The sequence below is a fragment of the Chlamydotis macqueenii genome, chromosome 2, assembly GCF_036417535.1.
Source record: "Chlamydotis macqueenii isolate bChlMac1 chromosome 2, bChlMac1.mat, whole genome shotgun sequence".
In the NCBI taxonomy this organism is placed as follows: Eukaryota; Metazoa; Chordata; class Aves; order Otidiformes; family Otididae; genus Chlamydotis; species Chlamydotis macqueenii.
In genome coordinates this window covers 25,027,106-25,050,192 of record NC_141557.1, presented here as the reverse complement: position 1 = coordinate 25,050,192, position 23,087 = coordinate 25,027,106, and the positions used below count along the sequence as shown (strand labels likewise).

Here is a 23,087-nt window from a genome sequence, read left to right as displayed (position 1 = left end):
CTACTTTATTTTAACGCTTCAGCATTAGTATTTCCCATTTCATGAAAGGTAGTAAAGTATGTCTCATGCTTTAAAATTTTTTAGGATTGCATTTCTATCTAGAGAAAACTATCTGTTTCCACTTAGTTTATTCGAAGTAAGGATTTTTTAAATGGATCTTAAAAAAAAATAATCCCCAAAGACCAGTCCACACTACAACTGAAAGAGCAACTGCAAATTCTGAATCCAATTCTAGGGAAAAAAATATAAAAAAAAAAAAACCTCAATCTCACAGAGTCTCTCCTACAAATACTCCAAACAAATAAAAATCCTGTTGTGAAAGTATTTTCTATTCCATTTGGCTTTTCCGTCTCAAACTAGACTAATTTTCAGAACACAAATAATCAGAATATTTAACAGTATAAAGCAGACACACCTCTTCCCTCAGAAATGCGGAAGGACAATTATTTACAAGTTATGCAAAGCACATTTTCACATCTGTAACAGGCATCAATAATCACAAATATGTGATACATGATCTAGATGAAGTGTAACCTCCTTTCCATAATCCATGCATGACTTCTTTTGGATAAGCTTCACTATTAAAATAGAGAGAGTTATGTAATTCATGTCTTCTAAGTTCAGCTTCTCACTTCTACAGCTGGGTTTGTGCCCTAAGATGAGGACTCCCTTGACCCATTTAAGGTACCCTGTAAGACTGCTGACATTAACTGGCACAACAAGAGAAAAATACTGGGACGGCCTTGAGTTCTCAAAATTATCAAAGCCAGGTACACACACAACAGTTAAGACTGCTCCTTCTATTGCTCTGGTCTATGGGATTTAATTGAGGGAACAATTTTAGCATAATCTCCTGAACTACTGCCATGGTTCCTTCTGATATACCTGCCCTTTCTACAGGAATTTTAGTCTTTGGCTTTAGCACGTATCACAGTTATTAAATCAATCAATATGGAATGAGACTTCCATGTACAGGTTTAGTAATTATTACAGCATGAGCAAGGACTTTTAGGAAAAAGACAGACATTTGGTAGATACCTATAGTCCCTCTGAAACTAAATTATACTTGTGAAATTCCCATACGTGTGCTTTATCATTGCTGAGGTATTTGAAAAAGTGGCTCAAAAATATTCTAGTTGCACATTACAGCTAAGCTACAATGTCTCCAGAAACTTAGAAACTGAGTGACAGAAGATTCAGTGGATTAGTAGTAAATATACCAAAACACTCTGACATGCACTTAAAAAACAATGTATTTAAAATTACTCATATGACTGAATATACCACTTTATTAGGCTTAACGGATCCTTTAAAAGCTTTTGCAGTGCAAATGATTTTATATTTTACATTAATTTAGTCACATTTTATATTAATTTAGAATACATTCAGCAAAAGGTACTTAGGAGGACTTAAACAAGAGATGAAGGTTTTGTGCTTCTGTCCTAAAAACACAAACTGGAACAACAATAAAAAGAAAATAAAAATTATACTTTTAAGATTAAATGTTTGCCTTTTCCTGTGTCCTGGTTTCAGTTGGGACGGAGTTATTTTTCTTCCTACTAGCTGCTGTGGTTTGGTTTTAGTACGGGATTTGGTATGTGAAAAATGTTGTTAACACACTGATGTTATAAGTTACTGCTAAGAGATCAAGGACTTTTTTCCAGCTTCCCAGGTTTTGCTAGTGTGCAGATGCGAGAAGCTGGGAGGGGTACAGGCAGTTGTCACGTGGGATGGGGTAGAGAATCTGGAAGAAAGGAAAACTCCTAGGCTGAGATAAAGACAGTTTACTAAAATAATAACTAAATATAATAACTAAAATAATAACAAAATACAGGGATACAAAAATACACAAAATGAACAATTTCTCACCACTCGATGTCCTGGTGATTGGTACGGCCCATCCCAAGCAATGATCACAGAAAATGAAACCCACCAACAAGCAAAGGAGTGAGAGACAGACAGTGCTGTGCCCCAGCCAACCCCCACTTACATACCGAGCATGACACTTATGGCATGGAATACTCTCTTTGGCCAGTCTGGGTCCACTGTTCTGGCCATGCTCCTCCCAGCATCCTGCACCTACACATTAGCGAAACCTGGGAAGCCAGACAGTGACCTTGGTCTCTTTAGCAACAACTAACAACATCAGTGTGTTTATCAACATTCTTCAGGTACAAAATCCAAAACATTGGCTACTGAGAGGAAAATTAGTTCCATCCCAGCTGAAATCAGGACACCAGTACAACTGACTCAAACTGGCCAAAGTATTCCATATCACAGACATCATGCTCAGTATGTAAGTGGGGGTTGGCCAGTGGGTAGTGTTCTGGAAATTGCTGTTCTGAGACTGCTGCTTGGGGTCGTTCCAAGATTGCTCTCAGTTTCGCTCCATGATCACTGCCTTGGATGGGCTGTATCGGTCATCAGGCTGTGAGAAATTGTGCATCCTCTGTTTGTATGTTTATTACATGTATTATTATTATAATTATCATTATTAATATGTATATTTTATTATTATATCTTCCTTTGCTGTTCTAGTAAACTGTCTTCATCTCAGCCTGGCTTTTCCTTTCCTTCCGATTCTCTCCCCCTTCCCATCGTGGGGAGGAAGCAGCCATGTGGTACTTAGTCACCAACTGGGGTTAAACCATGACATCTTGTAAGGGTACCAAGGAAAATGTGACAGTATCTTATGATGGATTCACTAGTAGAGGTAACATACAACATTCAAGAAACTGGATTTCCTGAAAATCACTATTACAGATTTACAACAGATTCATTCCCTATTGCTTCAGTCATCTCTCCTAGTACACAATCCAGTATCCCAATCTACTAAACTTAATATGCAGTGAAATTTTCAACATTGATCAAAAAAATCTGAAATTTCACATTGGTCCTATATTAAATGGAAAAATTCTCATATTTTGTAGTCATCTACCATAGCTGACTTTCAACTCAATAATAAGCACCGCTTAAATAAGACTGCTCATACCTGTAATAATGGCACATACACATATTCATTAAAAAAAATGAACCTTATACTGAAGACTACAAAAATCCAGTGAGTACTTAAGCCCTGACTGCACACTATAAGCAATAATGCCGAAGGCACTGAGTCAATACCACAAAGGTAACAACATACAAATTAACAACTTGAGCAAAGAAAAAGTTATTTCCAAATATCAGAAGTTTTATTTCTAGAACAGATTCTTACCAGAAGATACAGCTGCTGTCTCATCTTCGTCATGATTCTCATGCCACTGCATCGTTCGGTAGTAACTGAGCATGACTTCCCAGAGGGCTTTGCAGAGATCAGCAAGGCATGGAATGTAGCTGTCTGATGTAATATGCTACAGAAAAACAAAATAATATTGTGAAACTTAACAACAGTGTTCATTTTTCACAGAGGCAAAACAAACCATACAAACACATTCATATTCATACAGCTGAGGTGCTTGATGTATATCAGTTTTCTTTTCAATAGTATTTGAGAGCTGATGAATGCCTAATTTTAGCCAACTAATCAAATGCTGTTTAAAAGTGCAAAGTTTTGACGCATTGCACTGCACCAGTTCAATGATGTAGATAGTTGTACTTCAGTAGTACATAGAAGCCATCCCAGCTGGTGCCCCACTGCACTGAATACTGTGTAAAGAAGTAGTTTAAAAACAAACAAACAAACTTAGACGGCAGCTGTCCTAGCTCCCTGATCCACTCTGCTTCAAAAAGCCAACTGTGATTTAAGATATTCATGAGATGAAGAGTATCAATTTTATCAGAGAGATAGATATGCAGTAGAAATATCTAAAACGAGACTGTCAGGTAAAGGGATGAATTTGAGAAGGAGTCTTGCTGGGTAAAGACTGTAAAATATATTGCTTATTGAGTGGCAATGGTAAGTCACTCGTCTCACTTGCTGTGAAGATGCACAGTCTCTTATAGCTTATAAACAAGAGCAAAGTCCAGCTGCACAAATGTGATGTCAATTACATTATTACTGAAAGGTTCTCAGAGAAGTCTGGAAATTAGCACTTCAAGCTAACACTCTTGTAGAAAACAGTTCTTACTTTCCCATTGCTACTTCTGTGTCCACAGTTGACTTCCACAAGGCTAGACAGCTTTTACCACGTGAGTACTGCCTGCTAATCCAAAAATGTATATCCGAGATGATATAAAAGTTTTGGCATTACAGTTAAAACAAAACAATTCAAAAATAATAACAGCTTCTGCAACAGTGATGTCATCATAACCACCAAAATAATCAACCATGGATTCTATAGAGAGCAAACACTTAATCAATGTAATTAGTTCCCTCTGAACTGCATCCTCATCAGCTGATGTAACAGCAGCTTTCTAAATACCAAGTGTCCTTCTTGAGCAACAAATCACAACAAAACTTTGATAAGCTTGAATATTACATTTGTTGGAGAATAAACTTCAGACTGGACAGACTTCTTTGTAAATGCAGATGCATCACTTACACCCCTCCTATTTTTCAGCTTTCAGGTAAAAAAAAAAAAATATATATATAAACTGTATGTCTTTATTTTGTATTTAAACACGCTCTCTGCCTACTAAGCTTAAACAATACTCCTGGCAGTGGCACACACCACCCAAGGCATATTCTCCTACACTCTGCTTATGATTAAGGACTTACAAAAGCTGTTCTTCAGCATTAATAGATGTCGCAAGCAAAAGTATCTGGAGGCCTCATATTAATCACTATGTTTTTTCAGTTTGCTTGTTTTTTTTTTAAATGAATTATTATTGTGGTTCTGTTCCCTATCAAACCAGAGCTACTTCAAGGATATAAATTAGGCATCCTGGACACATCAACAAAAAAAAGAAGTAGTCAAGTTCTTGGTACATAAAAAAATAACAATTGAGAACATCAATTTTTTTTCTAAAACTTCCTTTAACTGGATATACATCAGTGACTGAGTTATTGAGACACTTTAATCTCAGATACTATAGACCTTTGCTAACAATTGAACAAAACACAGTAGTAAATTTATCATTTAAACAGTAAGTTGTCCTGCCATGTCAACAGCTGTTTTAGCTATTTTCTCTGCCAACTCATCAGGCAATATTACTACTACTGTATTTCAGTATTTTCGGATCACTATACTTGAAGACATATTGGCTTCCAGGTGGCCAGGAAGAAAGAATCACTTACTAAATACCAACATAATTCCATTTACACTAAGGAAATAAACAACTGAATTACTTTACACTTATGCTAGAATAAAGAAAATCAAAACTTGAAGATGAAGCAGCTGAACTCCCCCTGCTTCAGTAATATTCAAAAGGAGAAGGATGTAAAAGTTAGAGCATCACATATCACCGGGAAAAGAAATGCTCAAGAAGGAAACAGTGACTCCAAGTGCACAGGCACGTAACTTACATAAATGTCTAAGAGTTACTGAAACCATTATTCTTTTAAAAATCCCCACATTATTGTAAAATCCAGTATCTGACTTCCAGAAAAGAAACAAAAGCAAAAAATTAAAACAAATAAAAAAACCCACGATAGTCCCATGTAAAATGGAAGTGAGCTAAATGAGTTCATTTAGAAAGATTTTCAGAAACACACAACAGGAGATCTGCTCAGAAAGGAAGACTTTAATTTTATATGACTTCCATTGTTTAATTAGAGTAAGTACTCCATAACCACTTATACCTTAAGAGCATCCTGGCTTAACAGCGTAGACAGATTTAAGAGGGTTCTCACTGGAACTAAATACAGAGAAAGAAGGCCCACAGTCTTAAACAATTTATTTCCTGACAACTGAATGCACAAGATGGAAGTCTGCTGGTGTTTTATCTACAGGAAGTTAGAAATGGAATTGCTATGATAGTCCAGCTTATTCAGTGCTCTGATTTAACAAATGCATCACAACAGGTAACAACACTGAACAGCATGGTTTGTAACAGAGACCAAAATTTCCCATCTGCAACCTGTCCCTAAATACCTAATTGATACCAAGAGAATAATGAAAAATTTTTACAACCTAGTAAACTTCAAGGAAATTACAGTAGTATTCATAGTACATTATAGTCCCCAAGTTCGAGTACCTTCCTTTATATAGACTGCCAGATTCTAGCTGTTGCAGGCTCACATAACTAAAGCAGCATCTCATGAAGGTTTTGCAGAAGGAAAACAAAATAGAAATAGTGAAGTAATAATTCTATAACCATGCAGTTAAAGCTACGTTCTGTGTATTACAAAATGTATTTGCAGTGATCTGAAAGACCCTTCTGCACTCTAAAGGGCAAGGATCAACAGCAGCACACAATTTATATTTTAGAAGACGTTGAGAGTAGCTCAGTAGTACTGTTTGCAAGTGTAAATAAATGGACTTAGTGTCACAGACATTAGCAAAGAATGAGAAATATACTGAATGGCATACAGAATTAAAAAAAAAAAAAAACTCAGAAGTTCATCAGAAGTTAAGAAATTAAAACAAAACCACCTTCTGAAGACCTACAGCAGAAATATGAAAGCTGTGTGGTCCACAGAATAGAGATCAGGGTTTGCTGGCTTTCTTCAACTAGAATTCATCTCAGTGAAACACACATGCCACCTACCTGGAACCTTACTCATTCTGTTCATTAATACTTATGCCAATTGCACCAAAAAAATTCATTTTTCATAATCTACTTTTGCTCATATGAAGGCTCTTAGATTGTGTAAGCCTTTTAAGGCAAAGGGGCATCTCTTTGAAATGAAATGGTTTTCAATGTACAAGTGTTGTCTACTAGTTGAAACTACACGATCCCAGGAGATTTGAGAAAGAGCATAAAATGGATCCAAATATGAACTTTAATCTCCTTGTGACTGTACTTTGATTTAATAAATTGCAACTGATGGGGTGGGTCCTTGAGTTGAAGTAATATGGTGAGGGCTTAGCTAGCGACTGAAACCAACACCTTACTTACTTCTTTACTATCCCAAACATCCTACTATTTACTTCTTTACATTTATTTAGATAGTGTCTACACTAACTCCAAAGTGCTAAGAATTAGTGCAATCAAATCATCATTAAGTTGTGAATAACCAATTTCTCAATTAGTCTACGAGTTGTATTAAGAAACTACAGCAGCTGCAGGGTTACTTTAACAACTGAGGCCCTACTTACCTAAGATACACTTCCAACAGTGTAAAAATTCAGATTAAAAAATATACATATATACAAGAATTACATACTGTACAGAGGTCTTTGTACTGTAACTTCTGAAACTTGGTGTCTGTGTTTCCTGCACACAGCTCCACATATCCAAGGACTACTTGAAACACAGTGTTGTGAATGGCTTGAGTGAAGTGCATATGTAACTGGTCCATTGCCGTCTGAAAGAAAAGGAATAACAAAATCAAATAGTAAAATTCAATTTGTCATATGCCATTGTCTTTTAATGTAAGTATTTTTCAGTACTGAACAAAGAGACTGTAAGCATGGCCTCCAATCTTTGTCTTAAAAATATCTAACATAGGACTTGGCAATATGACAATATGGTAATGTAAAAGAGTTCAGGTATTACCAGTAAAATCAGTTTCCCTTGCCATCCTCCCTCTATAACTTACCAGTTTTTTTACATCACCACTAATATATATTAATTGTACATATATATAATATACTTAATTATAGAATTTACTAATTAATTCATTTACCCACCGAATCATTGATGAAAATGTCAAAAATAAATGAGTTGATATCAGTGCTGTTTTCCTCACTGCAAACACTTCCAAATAAAATAATATTTCCTCTGCAATTAATAAAACTAAAACCACAATTACGAAGTCTTCAATCTATCCACTTTCCAAACTAAGTTCTTCCTTGAGTAATATAAAGTAGGATTGTTACAGAAAGGCATGCACATAATGTCAATAAACTTCTTACAGAAATCCTCTTTACAATGAAAAAAAAAAAAAACAACACACATTTATTTAACAAAACTTACTTTTTCCAGAAAAACAAATACCAGTACATGTATTAAACACTAATGACTATGGAAGTATTGCCACAATCATGCCCAAGTTTCTGCTCAGGCTGTTTCCTGAGTTATCCTATTGATCTTTGGTTAATAAACTGTACATAATATTAGTCCATTTCAGAAACTGAGTGTTCTCACTGTTTCAAGATACGTTAATAATCAGTATACATGGAATATAAGAATTGATTAAAAATTATTTTATACGCCAGAATGAATTTATCAAATCCTGCAGATATGAAAATGTTCAGTTTCACTACTTGCTGTTTGACATTCTTAGCTACTGACAAGAGCTGAGAACTCCATCAGCCCCGTAAGAAATGATCAAGCAATTCTGCTTCAATCCTGTTGCAAATAACCAATCTTCTGCAGCTAGTCCTAACTTGAACTAGTCAAAGAAAACGGAACAACAAATGAAAATATGAGAAGTAGTGAAGACAATGAAGGTTCTTGTCATTTTGTTTAACGAGAAGGAATCAAAACGGGAGATATTTCAATAATGATGCAACTAAATTCTTGTCAGGACAAGTTCAAAATACATACTTTAATTGTAATAAAAAGAATGTCAAAAACAAGTGACTCTATCATGAGAACAGAGCAGGCAAAACTGCAGTAACAAGTAACACTTTCGTTTTGTTCAGAAACTTCATTCCTCTCCAACAAAAATTCTGCCTTTCTCAACATATCAATGCACTAGACTTCAAAGTAGTGAATGCTTTGCTTGCATGCACGGCCTTTGCTTTACCTATTAAACTGTCTTTATTTCAATCTATGAGTTTTCTTACTTTTACTCTTCTGATTCTTTTCCCCCATCCCACCAAAGGGGAGTGAGCAAGTGGCTGTGTGGTGCATAGTTGCTGTCTTGAGTTAAACCACAACAATTAGGAAAATAAATTTCCACCACAGTACTCAAAGCTTAATGCTGCTACACCACTGTTCTCTGTGACTTACTCAGAAAATAGCACTAACCTGTGTTTTTCCAAGCAGCCTGTAAGCCTGCTGAACCTTTGTATAATGACCAATATCAAAGTTCTTGCATATTTTGGAAAGCGCTACATCCAATTGTTCCTATATAAATGAAGGAAAAAAAACGTGTTAAACACTAAATAAAACAGGCTAAGTAATACATTACTTAAACAACAGCAAGTGAGGAAAATATGTATATTTAAACAATCTGAAAATGATGCTTGTAAAATAGCCAAGACTGTACATTACAGGACTATTCCAAGGTGCTCAAATGCTACTTCTTGCAGCCTAAAATACTTCAGTCTGAAATGTCTGGCCAGCCAAACAGCTCCTCCATTTCCAAGAACAAGCACAGCAAATAGTACACTACTTTGCTGAAGTCAAATTCAAAGTGATGTTTACTTTGAGAAGGTCTAGCACCTCAAGAGAGCGAGCTGGGATTTCTAACTTTTTCTACTCCCACTCCTAATAAAAACTCAGATCTGAAGGGGGGGGCGGGTAATAAAAAATAAAAAAGAAAGATGTTCCACAGGTGTTTCAGCTCAAGCAATTCAACTATAGACTTCTTAACCCTCTGACTGCCACCTATTAAATGGAATTAACACTATCAGACTTAAAAGTTCACTGTGAAATAAGGTATTTATGGAGCATTATACCAGCACAATGATCAGTACCACAGAAGAAAAAAAAGAAAGCACACACACATACACACACACAATTACTAGTTATGCCATCAGAGCTGCATCCGAGCATACTGAACAGCTTTGCAATAAATAAAGTGTGCACTGAATGAAAAAAAAACTAAAATAGGATCATATACTTAATGACTAACTAATAAAGCTTCCAAGATTTTGACCATGTAGCTTAATGACGTAATTCTCACCTAGACGCTGTAATATATTCAGAGATACACAGCCAAATCTAGTTATTTTCAATCAACAATGCAAGAAAACATGGATCAATAACATATGATAACATACACAGTGCCATGGCTTAACCCATCTCATTAGCTCCATCCCAGTTGAAACCAGGACACACAGCGAGGAAATATTTCCTCTCCTTGCTAGTCACTACAGACATTCCAGTTCTGATTACGTAAGGGTCTTGCGATGTAGTCGCACTCTTGCAAACAGAAACCACAAAAGACAGTTGTTTAGTCCCTATGTACTTGTACTTACACCACTCGAAAATTTTCATTAATTACTTCATTAGCCACAAAACATTTATGGATTTTAATCCTAGAAATCTGGCGGGGTTTTTTTGTTGATGTTGGGTTTGGGGCGGGTGTGGGGGTTTTTTTTGCTCTTTTTTTTAAAAGAGACCGATATTTTCTTCAAGCACAAAAAGGAGGCTAGAATACAATCAAAATCTGCTTTTTTTCCTAAGCAAAATGGTAAAAAGACAAATAACCTAAAGATTCAGAACATCTTTAAAAAGTTACTCAGCAATTTGAATTTTAGCTAAATACTAATTTTTAGAAAAATTCCTTCTCTTATTTCACACAGAACAGCCGTACAAAGAGAGAAACAGGGATATCAAACTGCCCATGAACAGAGCTCTTAAACACAGAGCATTAAAAAAAAAAAAAAAAAAAGAAAAAGAAAAAAAGAAATGGACTTAAGCACAGACACTTAACTATTGAGAAGACTCATTATTAAAATACTAATTAGCAGAATATGATTCTATATTAGAGCATGTATTTCACAGGAACACCATGAACCCCAGGGTGACCTACGTTTCTCTCATATGCACAGACATAATTCCAGTAGAAAAAAAGATACTTTCACAGGAGGAAAATAAGATATTTCTAGAAATTCACAAGTAATAAAAATGTTGAATATGATTATATAGCTACATATGAATAGCTTTCATCAACCAACATGGCAGTTTACTCAATTTTAGTATGAGCAGAATTTGCTCTGCAAAGCTGCTACCAGAAGGAAGTAAAGATGCATGTCTCCTATGTCTCCTTCTAAGCAACATCAAGGTTTGCTCACAAGGAATAAAGAGCAAGTAAATGAAAGCAATAAAAATGCAAGTTGAGTGATTTAAAAAAAAAAAACAAACAAAAAACAAAAACCAAAGAGTTTAATGACTAGCCTTTGTGAAAGTGAGAAGAAAACAGTCATTTCATTAGCTCTTTTGAACCAGCCATGCTCCAAATAGAGTGTATATCAGTGTAAAGAGTAAAAGAACAAAAAAAAAAAAAAGCTTTGCAGGAAAGTGAAAATACAAAGACATAAATGAAGGAAATTTAACAAAGTTCTAATTGTACAGGGAATTAAGTAAGGAAGTATGATAATACATGCACTAACCTGACTTTCTAAAGAGCAGATGACCAGAGGCGTAGAGAGCTGCTGGGACAGCTAATTCACTTTCTTGCTATGTATTACATGTGCAGACATTACATGCACTAAATTTACATTATATGTATTTGCGTTACTAGACTTCTTGCAAAAAGCTTGCCAAGCTCCAGCTAAAAATACCTAGTAATGGAGTTAAAAGAATTCCTATTGTTCATGAACTTTTTTTAGTCACCAATTTTCAGCAAGACACTTACCACTTCATATGCTTTTGTGATACTATCTACCAACTTAAATTGTTCTGTCTTAGTTGCATCTGTCCCAGCTATTCAAGTCATACTTGCTGTGGCTTAGCATTGACCCTATCCGGCAGTTTCCAGTTTGTTGAACTCTAAAATTTCCAGTGAAATTGTGTTCTCTTGTCTAGCTTATCAAAACCTATTGGCATGCTGCTAATTTACTTTTCACAGCTATTTAGGAGTAGTTTAAAGAATCCACGGCAGTTCCTGGACTGAAAACCACCATATAACTTCACCATATAGGGAGCACATCTTTCCTCCACTCCTTCAAATGTTACATATCTATTTTATTTGACTGTTTTACCACTTAAAGTGGGCACAATTAGTTAGCTGGGCTCGTAAGTTTGATAACAATGTTTAGGTTGACTGCAGCACGAAAATCTACACGCATAGCAACAACTATAACATTCAAAAGACAGCATTTGAAAGAAACGTGCATTTTCTGTAACTGCTAATAACATTGTATTAGAAAGCTCTACTACTCAGAGGTTAAATACTAACATATACTAAACAATAATATATTAATTCTTACCTCTATTTGTTCCAAGGTGTCTTGCAGTTTTGAATTCAACTCACTATTAATGAAAGAAAAAAAAACGTTAAAAATAAAAGTATTGATCATATTAACATTTCGTACCAAGTTTCTTGTTTAAAAAAAAAAGCTTTGCCTGCTTCCGAGCCACAACATAGTAATTTATCATAAGTCATTAACCTGCTGTTACTGTGTCAGACTAGCATCACCACACTACTGTTATTACTGAAAGGCACTTACTTCAGGCATTTGCAGTATTTCTAACACTTCAAATTAAAATCTCTGTTGCAGCAGCACATTATCCTAGGTTTATAATACAACAGTGTTAAGAGGGCCCACACAAGACCCCATCCTGCTAGGATTTAGTCAGATATTCAAAGACATTCCCAATCCCCAAGAAACTTGTGCTCTAAGTGTTTTGATTTGGCACTGTGGTCTACAGCAGAACATACCCAGAAAGGTAAGGGCTGTCAAGTCTTTGCAACTTTCATTGTATAGTAACTTTTATTTGTAGCTCAGGAATCCCTTATGGAAACACTACAGGGAAGAAGAAACTTAAGCTTACACAACTCTCAGAAAACCTTTTTAAGACCATTATTTCACTTCTCTGAGTTTCATTTGGTATAGAAAGATTAACAGACATAAGAGAAACTATTTAGGACAAAGAAAGGCACAACTGCTCCTTTCCAACAATCAGCTTTAAAAATTTCAGAACATCAGCTAGAAAAATAAGACATAAAATATTACTACCATGCTTTTGTTTGGAAAGGTCAAAGCAACTTCGAAATAGGTGGGCTATTCTCTTCAAGCATGGAAAGCACAGAGTTTTCACGGGATAATCACTATACCTGATTTTAGACAACTTACTTCCGTGCTCTGAATCTCCTCCTAAGGGGCCTACGTTAACTATCAAAAGATAGATTTTAGCTTCCCCACCTAGTTCTCACCACTTAAATGATATGTCCATCACCCCTCCTTTTTTGGCTCTGTTAGATACCTGGAACAACACTCTCCAAAAAAAAAGTTTTAAATAGAAAAAACTGCATCAGAAAGCACTGGCAGTAAACACTAAATCAAGTAGCCAATATTTCTTTATTGTTTCTCCACATGCAACAAGTCTTTAAACAGAAAAGTCCCTGTAACAATTTCATGTTACTACATCTTCTGCTGGAGCGTAGCATTTCCTGTTACTCCAGTTCTTTTAGCAAGCAAGAAGGCATTAGAACAAGAGTAAGAACCTCGCTCTGTGCACAGATTCACTCCTTCTTTCTATCTTTAGAACTAGGTATAGCGTAGACCATCACTCCCTGCGCACAAACATATAGTTGGTTTACATGTTGAAATTAACTGGTCTAAAATACAGAAGCTGCTGATATGAGCAAAACACAATGCAATGCACAGGTAGTCTTTGCACAGATTGAATAAATTAAGCAATTGTACTGCTCTAAGTCCTTTGAAAACTTGCAAAGCCTCTGATGGTAGCAGGTACCATATAAGCACAAGACTATAATTCCTTTCAAGCAAATGTCATGAATATGCTGCTGCTAGTCCAGCATTTCTTTACCTTTTGTAATTAAATTAAAAATACACATGGATTTTTCACCTCAGCCAGGCAACTTACATGCTCACACACATGAAGAACTTGTGCAACTACTGCAATGTAGGGCTGAAAAATTTCCTGGGCTCCAGAAACCATTTCTTGATTAGTGAAGGTGATCATATTTGACTAATTTAACCTGTATATCAGCACAGATCCTCATGAAAACTAGTTCCTTGTTTGCACTATTCTTAATGCCAGGCAAGGCCTCAGCTTGCAATCACCTGGTGATGTAGGAGGTTTGGGCAGCTCAGGGACCCGAGCCCTCAGGTCACAATTCCCAGCAAACGCCCCAGGATTGGAGCCATTCCAGAACAGCGTATGTTCCTTTCCTTTTGAGAGAGGAGGATGGGGAGGAATTCAAAGTATCTTTTTTCCACATGAAACACAACCAAGGTAAAGCTGCCACATGTTTCTTACTCATTCAACTCCTGTGACAGCTCTGTCTTCCCAGTAAAGTGAGGGCTCAAGTATCATTTTTAAATACACCATTCATAGTTTACTTATTCAACCAAACTATGATATATGGAGGTGTTTGCAAGAATACAGCCTACATTTATGCTGACTAATTTAGGAAAAGAAGGTGTGATCACAAAATTTTGTTAAAAAAAGTTACTTTGATCAGGTATTGAAGTGAAATGTAGAAATGCAGTGTCCAGCTAAATCTGTATGCATTTTCTAAGTCAGAATTATACAGGTAGTGCTTGGGCATAATGGCTACACGATTATTACGACAGCCCATTTACCATAATTGAGAATTTAATTCAAGACATGAATTTCATTCATAGAAAACCTATCAGAAGTCTTTTTTCTTGCATCCTCATCCATACAAATCTAAATTAGCACATTTAGAAGAGACATTACTGTAATATAACAGATGTAACACTTCAACCCAAATGCAATAGACAGAGTCATCCTATTATATGATTTTCCTACAGGTTTTTCAAGGGAGTCTACTCACATCAGAACTGGTCAACAAGCAGAAGGCAGAAGACTTTGATTTACATTTTTAAACAAAAATAAATCACATAATGCAAGCACTCCCTAGGAAGAAGACAATGGATAGCAAGAATAATAGACATCCAGCCTATTATTTCAAAGGAGGATGAGCAGCCACTCTTAAAAGCAAAGAAGCTTTAGTAGGGAAGAGGAAGCACTTGTCTCTTCAGATTACGTATACACCAAAATAAAAATATTATTCATAGAAAGGTTTAAATTCCCTGCTATTTAAGAGCTACACTCAATTCCCACCACCACCTAGGAAGAAAAATGTGAAGAATGATTGTACAAAGGACAGCACTGATTCTTGTCATGTGGACAACAGACATTGAAAGGGATACTGTGAAAATTTCATGGTAAGATAGAGAGGTGATGCCTCATATAAACAGATGTTATAAATGCTAGCACACGTCTATTTTTTTGACTAGCTGTTTTTAACTGCAGTCCTAAACAGAAATGCAAAATATTTCTTTATTTATCTAGCACAATTCCCGGCTAGTAAGCCATTATAACACACAACACTTATTCTCTCAGGCTTCTGGAAGTAAAACAGCACACAGAGACTGAAATGTATGCACTGGGGCTGGGATTTACAGCTAAAATGCTCTTCTGTTCTCAGAATGCAAACAAAAACAAACTCAAAAAACTCTCTCAGAATAAAGAAGCAGTGCCAATTTTTTTCGTCATCATCCTTTCTTTCAAGAAACAGTCTTCTTGGATGCCAGGATATCCTTTTGAGTGCAAAAACAAAGTAAATCCTCACACCTATTTGTCAAGTATCTTGGCGGTATGCTAGGAGATTTAAAATAGTATGACTTTTGCAGCTAAATATTCCAAATGGCAAAAATGTTAACTGCTAGTTTGAGCTTCAAATTTTGCTATACTGGACATAGTGTACCAGAGATAAACTTTAAGCTGCAATAAAAGCTTGAAGTGATTCAACACTAAACAGAAACTTTCATATCATTTACACAAAACAGAATTTAAGTCAAAGAAACTGTGTATTTAACCTAAATCTCAAAAGAGTAATGCTTTCCAGATGAGCACTGTAAGATTTAAAAAAAATCAAGCTGCCTTTTCAAGCTGAATAAATGTTGATAATTTCTCCAAAATAAAAAAATGCAGGAGATATGCAGAATAAATCAGATTAATGTTTGGAACCACAAAAGAGTATGCAGAATAAATCAGAGTGGTTTGGAACCATTATCTGAAAGAGTAATAAATACTAAGCAGCGTTTACTGAACAGTATAGATGAGACACAGGTATGGAAGACTGCAAGACTCATCTCTCTATGGGATGTAGAGTCAAGCAGAGCAAAAGTTGGTCAGAAGTCATCTTGCTTCTCAACAACTGAATTGTCAAGGACTGGGGAAAATTACAGTCACTTTTCCTCATTCAAATAAATAAAGAACAGTTTTCACTCAGTACTATATAAGGAAGGGATTCAAAATGTTAATATATGTAGGCAAATGTTGGCCATACAATCAATTTATATCCACACACAAGTTTTACGGAACAAACACAAAAGCAAAAAGCAGCTTTGAAATCTGACTTCAGAACGGAGAGGGCCTTTTTTCCAGGTAGAATTTCTAACTTCATACACTTCTTTGGTGCGTCTTCAGATCATGAAACAACTGTACCTCAAAAGCAGACCCTAAACTGAAACTGAGGATTATGGGTAATCACTGTGAAATTGCAACAAAGTATACATTCGGAGGATAGAGGGAGGCAAAGCATGTGTTTTCATAGATTTTGGTCCATCTAAGTTAGAGAGCATTCTGACAGGAGATCAAAAAATGTCAGAATTTTACCCACAAATTTAAAATTCTAATTAAAAATAGCACAAAAAGAAAATCAAATTAATCTAATTTTCTCCTTGGTGGCTCAAACATCAAAATTCACTTCATTTTACTCCTTTATTGTCATATCTACTACGACTTTGAACTTAATGTTCTCAATTCTTTTTTATTCTTTCTGAAAAGCAATGGAAGCATCAAGTCTTCCTAAGCTAGGAACTGCAAATATTCAAATTAGTTCTGATTCTGAAAGCAACTTCTCCATGACAGCATGAAGCTCCGCAATTGCTAACTTCATGGCCAGAAATCAGGTAAGTTACTCTCCACAAGCCATCCTGCTGTTGGTAAATTAATTCCAGAATATAAACTTGCTTGTTAAAAATTTAGCTCAAGTATCAATAGGCTGCAGGTTGTAGGACAGTTATAATTCACTTAGTTGAAACTTTACCTGCCAACATACTACAACAGTTACAAAACAATGACAACAGTTACAAAACAATGACATAGTCCAGACACAGACTATAGAGAGCCACGATTGTGAAGACTGGTTAGTAGTGGTACAGGGAGGGGGGTGGGGGAAATACTGAGGATGCTTATGCTTTTATAAATGCAGTAATTTTACTTTTCAAAGCAGAAAACTAAATTTCAATCAAAGCTGCTTTAGAGAATGAAAATTAATGATGACTCTTTTATACTATTTAGTAATAAACCATACAGAAGCTGAAATCTGCACAGTGTCACCCTACCTTATACAACTGTAGTGTTTGAAAGTGCTGGCAGCTTTCTGGCATTCCAAACACAGCTGAATAGCTCCTGGATAGTCCTCTTCCTTAGGATAAAATACAATGGAAAGCTGATTTGGCTTTTAAAGCAAACACTGCAACACCCATTTTTGCTTGCATGCTTATGTATACGAATTAAGAACAAAATATTTTGCTCTTACGTACATACAGTGAAGTTAATGGAAATGAGTGAGGGTCTATTGCAGAACTTAATATGCAAGCAGTTCAGAATTAGAAACAGACAACATGTTAGCAACATCCGAGAACACTATGTATTACATTACCTTACACAAATGACTTGCTGTTCTGTTTACTTATGCATTCATACAAAACATACCAGAAAGTTTTTACTATGAAACAACTAACATTTTCCCAGTTAACTTCCAAACCTTTGTTAATACAATATGATCTATTCATGAGCAAGGAAAGAGGTAAGTGCAGGCACTGTAAGGCTGTTTACAAAACCTAAAAACAAGGGAGACACTCCAACATTATGCCCAAATGAACACTATCTAATTTCACACATTCTATAGCTAATTAGAAATTAATTTGAAGACAACTGGCTCACACAAGCCCCAGGACAAAAAGAACATACTTTAGGGAAAAAAAAAAAAGGTAATATTTTCCTAATTAATAAGAAGAATATTCAATAGGTGGCCAGATCAATCACAAAGAACATGAAGATGCTACGACAAAACCAAAACCAAAACAGATACACAAAAATGTAAAAACCCAGGATCCTGCCAACAGAAGGTAGCGCCTTAGCTATAACTACTATTTTTGTATTTTATCAGATAGAAGGCCAGAAAGGCTCCTGGAGGAAGGAAAACCCTTTTTAATGGTTAAGAGCTTCCCTTTTTAATCCTAATTACATCCATTACATTACGTCCTTCAGAGAGCTCAAATGCAAAGCTGTTACTGGGATTTCAAAGTCATCGACTGAAGAGTAAAAACGAAAAAGCTATTTATATTCAACTACTATCATAAAGGAGTTTCTGAAATTAAATTACTTTTAACAGCAGCTTTCTAATGCAGATCAAGTTTAGCTAAAACCACAAAAACCCCCACACACATTATCCATTAGATGAAAACAGAACAGTCAGTCAATCAGTCTAAAATGTTTGCTGCATTTACAGCTCTTTGCATCTTTCTCCATTGGAAACCAGGTACTTGCTCCATTCAGTCTAACAGAGCTCAAATCAGAAAGCCTGCCTGCATAACATATATTACTAATATATTTGAGGTGCAGCTCACTCCTGTAAGTTATTAGAGCTTTGTGTCTGCTCTTTTTTTAATTGGGAACCCTATTTAAATGTTCCTCTGTGAATGGCTACTAATAGCTCTCATGCATATTCCAAGCTACTAACTTTTTTCTGTAGTAAAGACACTAAATTGGCCAATATCTGGGATACCTTATTGGAAGAAAATGCTGAGCACAGCTCTAAAACGGCACTTGGCCAGAAAGGGCAGTTCCAGCCCATAACATTTAAAAATATCTGGCAAATTATGATAACCAGACATTAGGGTCTGTATATGAATGCAACACCCACACCTCTGTCTCAAGACAACTCATACCAGTAGATAGCAAAGTAGATATCCTATGCAACAAAATACAGCCCAGAAATGAAAAGCTAATCATTGTACAGGGCTTACTGAGCAAAAGGCAATGTTTATGCAGCCTGTAAATTAATACATTCCTGCTTGTTAAAGAATAAAAAAGTGTTCTGAGACAAGGTGTATTACCCAATATATAAATTCATACAGTAATAAATATATCAGTAGACGTACTTTATCCAGACCCAGTATATCAACAATCAGCTAAATCTCACCTTCTTTTTAATTCCAAATATCAAGCTAAGGCCAGAAAAAGAGATATAAGTTGAGGGTAGGGAGACAGATGAACACTCCACCGTACTCTTACTGAACTAACTCAAGCCACAGTGCCCAGATCTAAAGGCAGGATTGAGTCTTTGACAGAAAATACTCGTCCTTGGCACATGGGCTATCTAATTTGATATGAAGTATTTCTCACAACATTAAAAAAAAAAAAGAATAAAAATGTAATTTCACCATAGCCACACACCCATAGCCTGTCTGCAAGAGGAAGGAAACAAGGGACAAAATTAAGATGACTGACAAAAGCAGAGTTAAGAGTACCTTCAAATTATAACACTCTGACAGGGACTTACCTCTAACATCTCACTCAAACGCACATCAGTTCTTTGCTAAAAGTAAAAAAAAAAACCAACAGTGATAACTACACAGAAATGAAGAAAAATATTTTGCCATTGAACAAAAACAACTGTGCATACCAGTGTTTTTATTGTTCTCAGAGACTTTAGCAGTCCAATAAGCAACTGTCGTTTCCTTTGATTTGCAAGAAGCCCCAAACTAGTTTGTGTGAAGCCTTCCTTTGCTATATTGAGGTGTCTGCAAAAGTTAAAAATGAACATAATTTTCAATAATATGTAAAATAAAATTTATTTCTAATAAATTCTAACACATTCACCAAAATACATGCTAGAAAACAAGACTGTCAGCACTGTTAGGGAAACCAAGAAACTGAGAAGATATCAAGAGACTACTAAGACGGTAAGTTTTCCCTTCTGCAGAGGTTGCCTGTGGATCAATAGTATATCTCAAAAGGTTCCTGTTTTAAAGAGAACACTCAATTGAAAAATTGAGAACTGCAAGAGAGAAAGTAGCTGGTATTTGTTTCAGTATCTTTAACTACTATTGCTAATTCCATTCAGCACGTAAAAAGGAAATATTATCAGCAAGCAAACCTCCTGGGTTTACATATTTCTTCTTAAACACTTTTTCCCCATTTCAATCTCTGCCATTATTTAAGCAAGATACCTTCTTCCATTTGTGCAAATAACAGCTGCTAACTGAAGGCCAGTCTGCAATGATGTAACACGTTCAAGTTCCTACAGAGAGACAACAGGTTAAAGAAATATAAGTTAAAGTCAGGCTACACACCAGTTGACAACTAGTGATTAGTAGTCTTCTCTTGAAGCATTGGAATGTAACATTAATATAAACCATCTTTTAAAATACAATTATCTTTGAAGAAAGATACATTAAATCAATTTTCTTTGCAGTAGGACCCTCTACAGTTATATACCATACATTTAGCCTAAGAATCTCTGTAACATTAACGCACCACATTAGAATGATCAAAGCTTAAGGAACAGAAGCATAGGGTTTAATTTGCATTAATATGCCAGAGAGCAGCAAAAGAAACAAAAAAATCATGTTTCAAACAGCATTTTCTTGTTTAGAAGCACTTGTGTTCTACCAATTTAATAGATGTCACTTCATAATGAAGGTTAATTGTATCCTGTTGAATTTCAGCTGAAAACTCTTCAGCACAGGTGACCCGAATTTAGCTTGATTTTGACTCTGTGAAGTGCCTAGCATAATCTCAACTTTTTTTAAAAAAAAAAAAACCTTCTTTAATATACCTATTAGAATTTCTTTTGTTTGGAACAGCACTGCAGAAAAGTGAATGCTCTCACCATGCTAAAGAAAAAAAATTTTTTAATACTGCTCATCATTTCAAAACATATCACGTGCTTTCGATGGGGAGAAGGGAGATTTTCACTTTGAAAACTAATCTAATTCTAAAGGTATGACAAGCAAAAACAAGTTTAAAGTTTAGTTCAGTTTAAGATCAGCTCCTCTTCAGTCTCCAGAGATGTAAGTTATTCTGACAGATCACTGAGCTGCATCAAACCAGTATGCCCTTTCTGTTAACAACATTGCTTTTGGTAAAATGGCAGCTTAGCTGTTGATATACAACTCTCTGGACAACCTGTTCCAGTGTTCTACCAGCCTCAGTGTAAAAATTTTTTTCCTAATATCTAATCTAAATCTACCTCCCTCTATTTTAAAACCATTACCCCTTGTCCTGTCACAACAGGCCCTACTGAATATTTTTTCCCCGTCTTTCCTCTAGGCCCCCTTTAGGTACTGGAAGGCCATTATAAGGTCTCCTTGGAGCCTCCTGTTCTCCAGGCTGAACAGCCCCAACTCTCTCAGCCTGTGCCTCCCACACTCTCTCCAGCTTCTTGATCAAAATGAGAATTGCCATAACCACTGGTATGACAATGTCTACACAAGGTGCTGTACACACACAGAATTATCCACCACAGGATGATTCTCAGACTACTTTGATAACAATCCCAAGTTTTCCCTTTGCAGAATTCTCACTGTCATTTCCTGGAAAGATCAGATAAAATCAGGCAGAGCTGACCAAATGTATAGGGGCATTATTAAAAATAAATTGGTAGGAAAAAACTCTTCTCCTTATAGACAGTCATTATAACAGCTGTTCCAATCATGTTTTGGGAGCAAGGAAAGAAGCCATGCCAATATTCTACTGCAAATAGCTCAAGCAATTTTGCTTTGTTTTGCTCTCAGAGATTTTTGATGTGTTGAGGCTCTATTTGCAGCTCAGTCTTCTCTTAGATACTTTCTTCTCATGATTGCCTGAGATTAGCGGCAGGTTTCTAGTTAAGTGCTCTTAAGAAAGGTCACTGCTGTTTTCTTTTATGGAAAAAGATCTGAAACGATTCCTAAACACAGGCATTGAAGATGCTCCTGTTCAAGTCCATTAGAGGTATTAATCAAACCTGTGAATTCATGTTTTCAGAAACCCTTCTTAAAATGGTCATATGCCGAAGACTGTCATCCTAAGCGCCTCCAGCTCTTGGTTCTTTTCACTCTGTAGATACAGGTTTAGTGTACCTAGACATTTAGTTCCAACCAGGCACTAGCATCTCTACTAACAAATTACTAGACTTAGTGAAACAAGTGCAGCGTTGTAACAGCACGAAATGGAGTGGTTTACTCTTTAAAAGTGACCGTTAGTTGTCTTACCTGAACATATGCAGGCTGTTTTTCAAGAATCAAGTCTGCAACTTTCTTGGATACCTTAAAAAGAAGAATATTACATGTGATACATAGCAATCTCAGTTAAGTAGGCCACCCACATATTAACATTCTACAAGTTTGTGATTCTGTATCATTTAGTTCTATAGTTTTCAAATGTGTTAAGAAATATGACACAAGGTAAAAAAACCCTAAAAATTACAATCACCTTTCCTTAGGAGTAAGATCAAAAAAATGTTTACAGTTCTGTCCAGGAATTAGTGAGCATTTTATAATTAAGCCCTTCCCTCTCAGCTTGTCAAGGAACATGCTAGAATTGAAAACAGAAATAATATGGATACTACAACTGCTTATATTCTGCTTGTGGTACTGCTAGAGTACAAATTTAAGTTAACCATCTATCACAGAGATCTAAGCAAGTCATAAGGACACCTACCTGTCAGACTGATATTGCATGAAATAAAATCTGTGTCATAATTAACATTCATCCTGTGCACATTATACTCTTTTGGTAGCACACAGAACATGTGTATTTTAAAATTTTCTCCATTGTTTGCACTAACAGTAAGTGCAATGCTACTCAGAGCTGCTGTCTGTACTCAATTTAAAAATAGGCATTGTTGCCTTGATCAGTCTCTTGTGCACAAACACAAGCTTAAATTAAAAAATCCAACAGTAACAGTCATATAAACACGAACTTGAGAATAGTGTGTTTTGTTTCTTTTTTTCAGTAGGGACTACAAATATTTAAGAAGAAACCGTTTCAAACATGACAAAGAAATTACTGTTATTGCTCTATATTCTTCCTGGGGAACAATACTCCCAGAAATTAAAATACAATAAAACTGGCTATGACAATCAGCCAGCCCACAACACACCACTAGGAAAGAGAAATTAGGAGGTTTTTATATATTTGACTCCTTAGTC

The 23,087-nt window shown here is 35.8% G+C and overlaps 1 protein-coding gene across 2 annotated transcripts in view; it reads right to left on the bottom strand.

Annotated features, from left to right (window-relative positions):
- Positions 1-23,087, bottom strand: part of VPS50 (VPS50 subunit of EARP/GARPII complex) — a 90,541-nt gene that overhangs the window by 50,530 nt on the left and 16,924 nt on the right. For both annotated transcript variants that reach the window (XM_086742332.1, XM_086742331.1), the window contains exons 5-13: positions 22,149-22,202; positions 20,124-20,194; positions 19,577-19,694; positions 19,454-19,489; positions 17,229-17,311; positions 12,090-12,132; positions 8,959-9,057; positions 7,208-7,348; positions 3,215-3,350 (exon numbers count right to left, since the gene is read on the bottom strand). In XM_086742332.1, the coding sequence (XP_086598458.1) occupies positions 3,215-3,350; positions 7,208-7,348; positions 8,959-9,057; positions 12,090-12,132; positions 17,229-17,311; positions 19,454-19,489; positions 19,577-19,694; positions 20,124-20,194; positions 22,149-22,202 (781 nt within the window). The remainder of the gene's footprint in view (positions 1-3,214; positions 3,351-7,207; positions 7,349-8,958; positions 9,058-12,089; positions 12,133-17,228; positions 17,312-19,453; positions 19,490-19,576; positions 19,695-20,123; positions 20,195-22,148; positions 22,203-23,087) is intronic.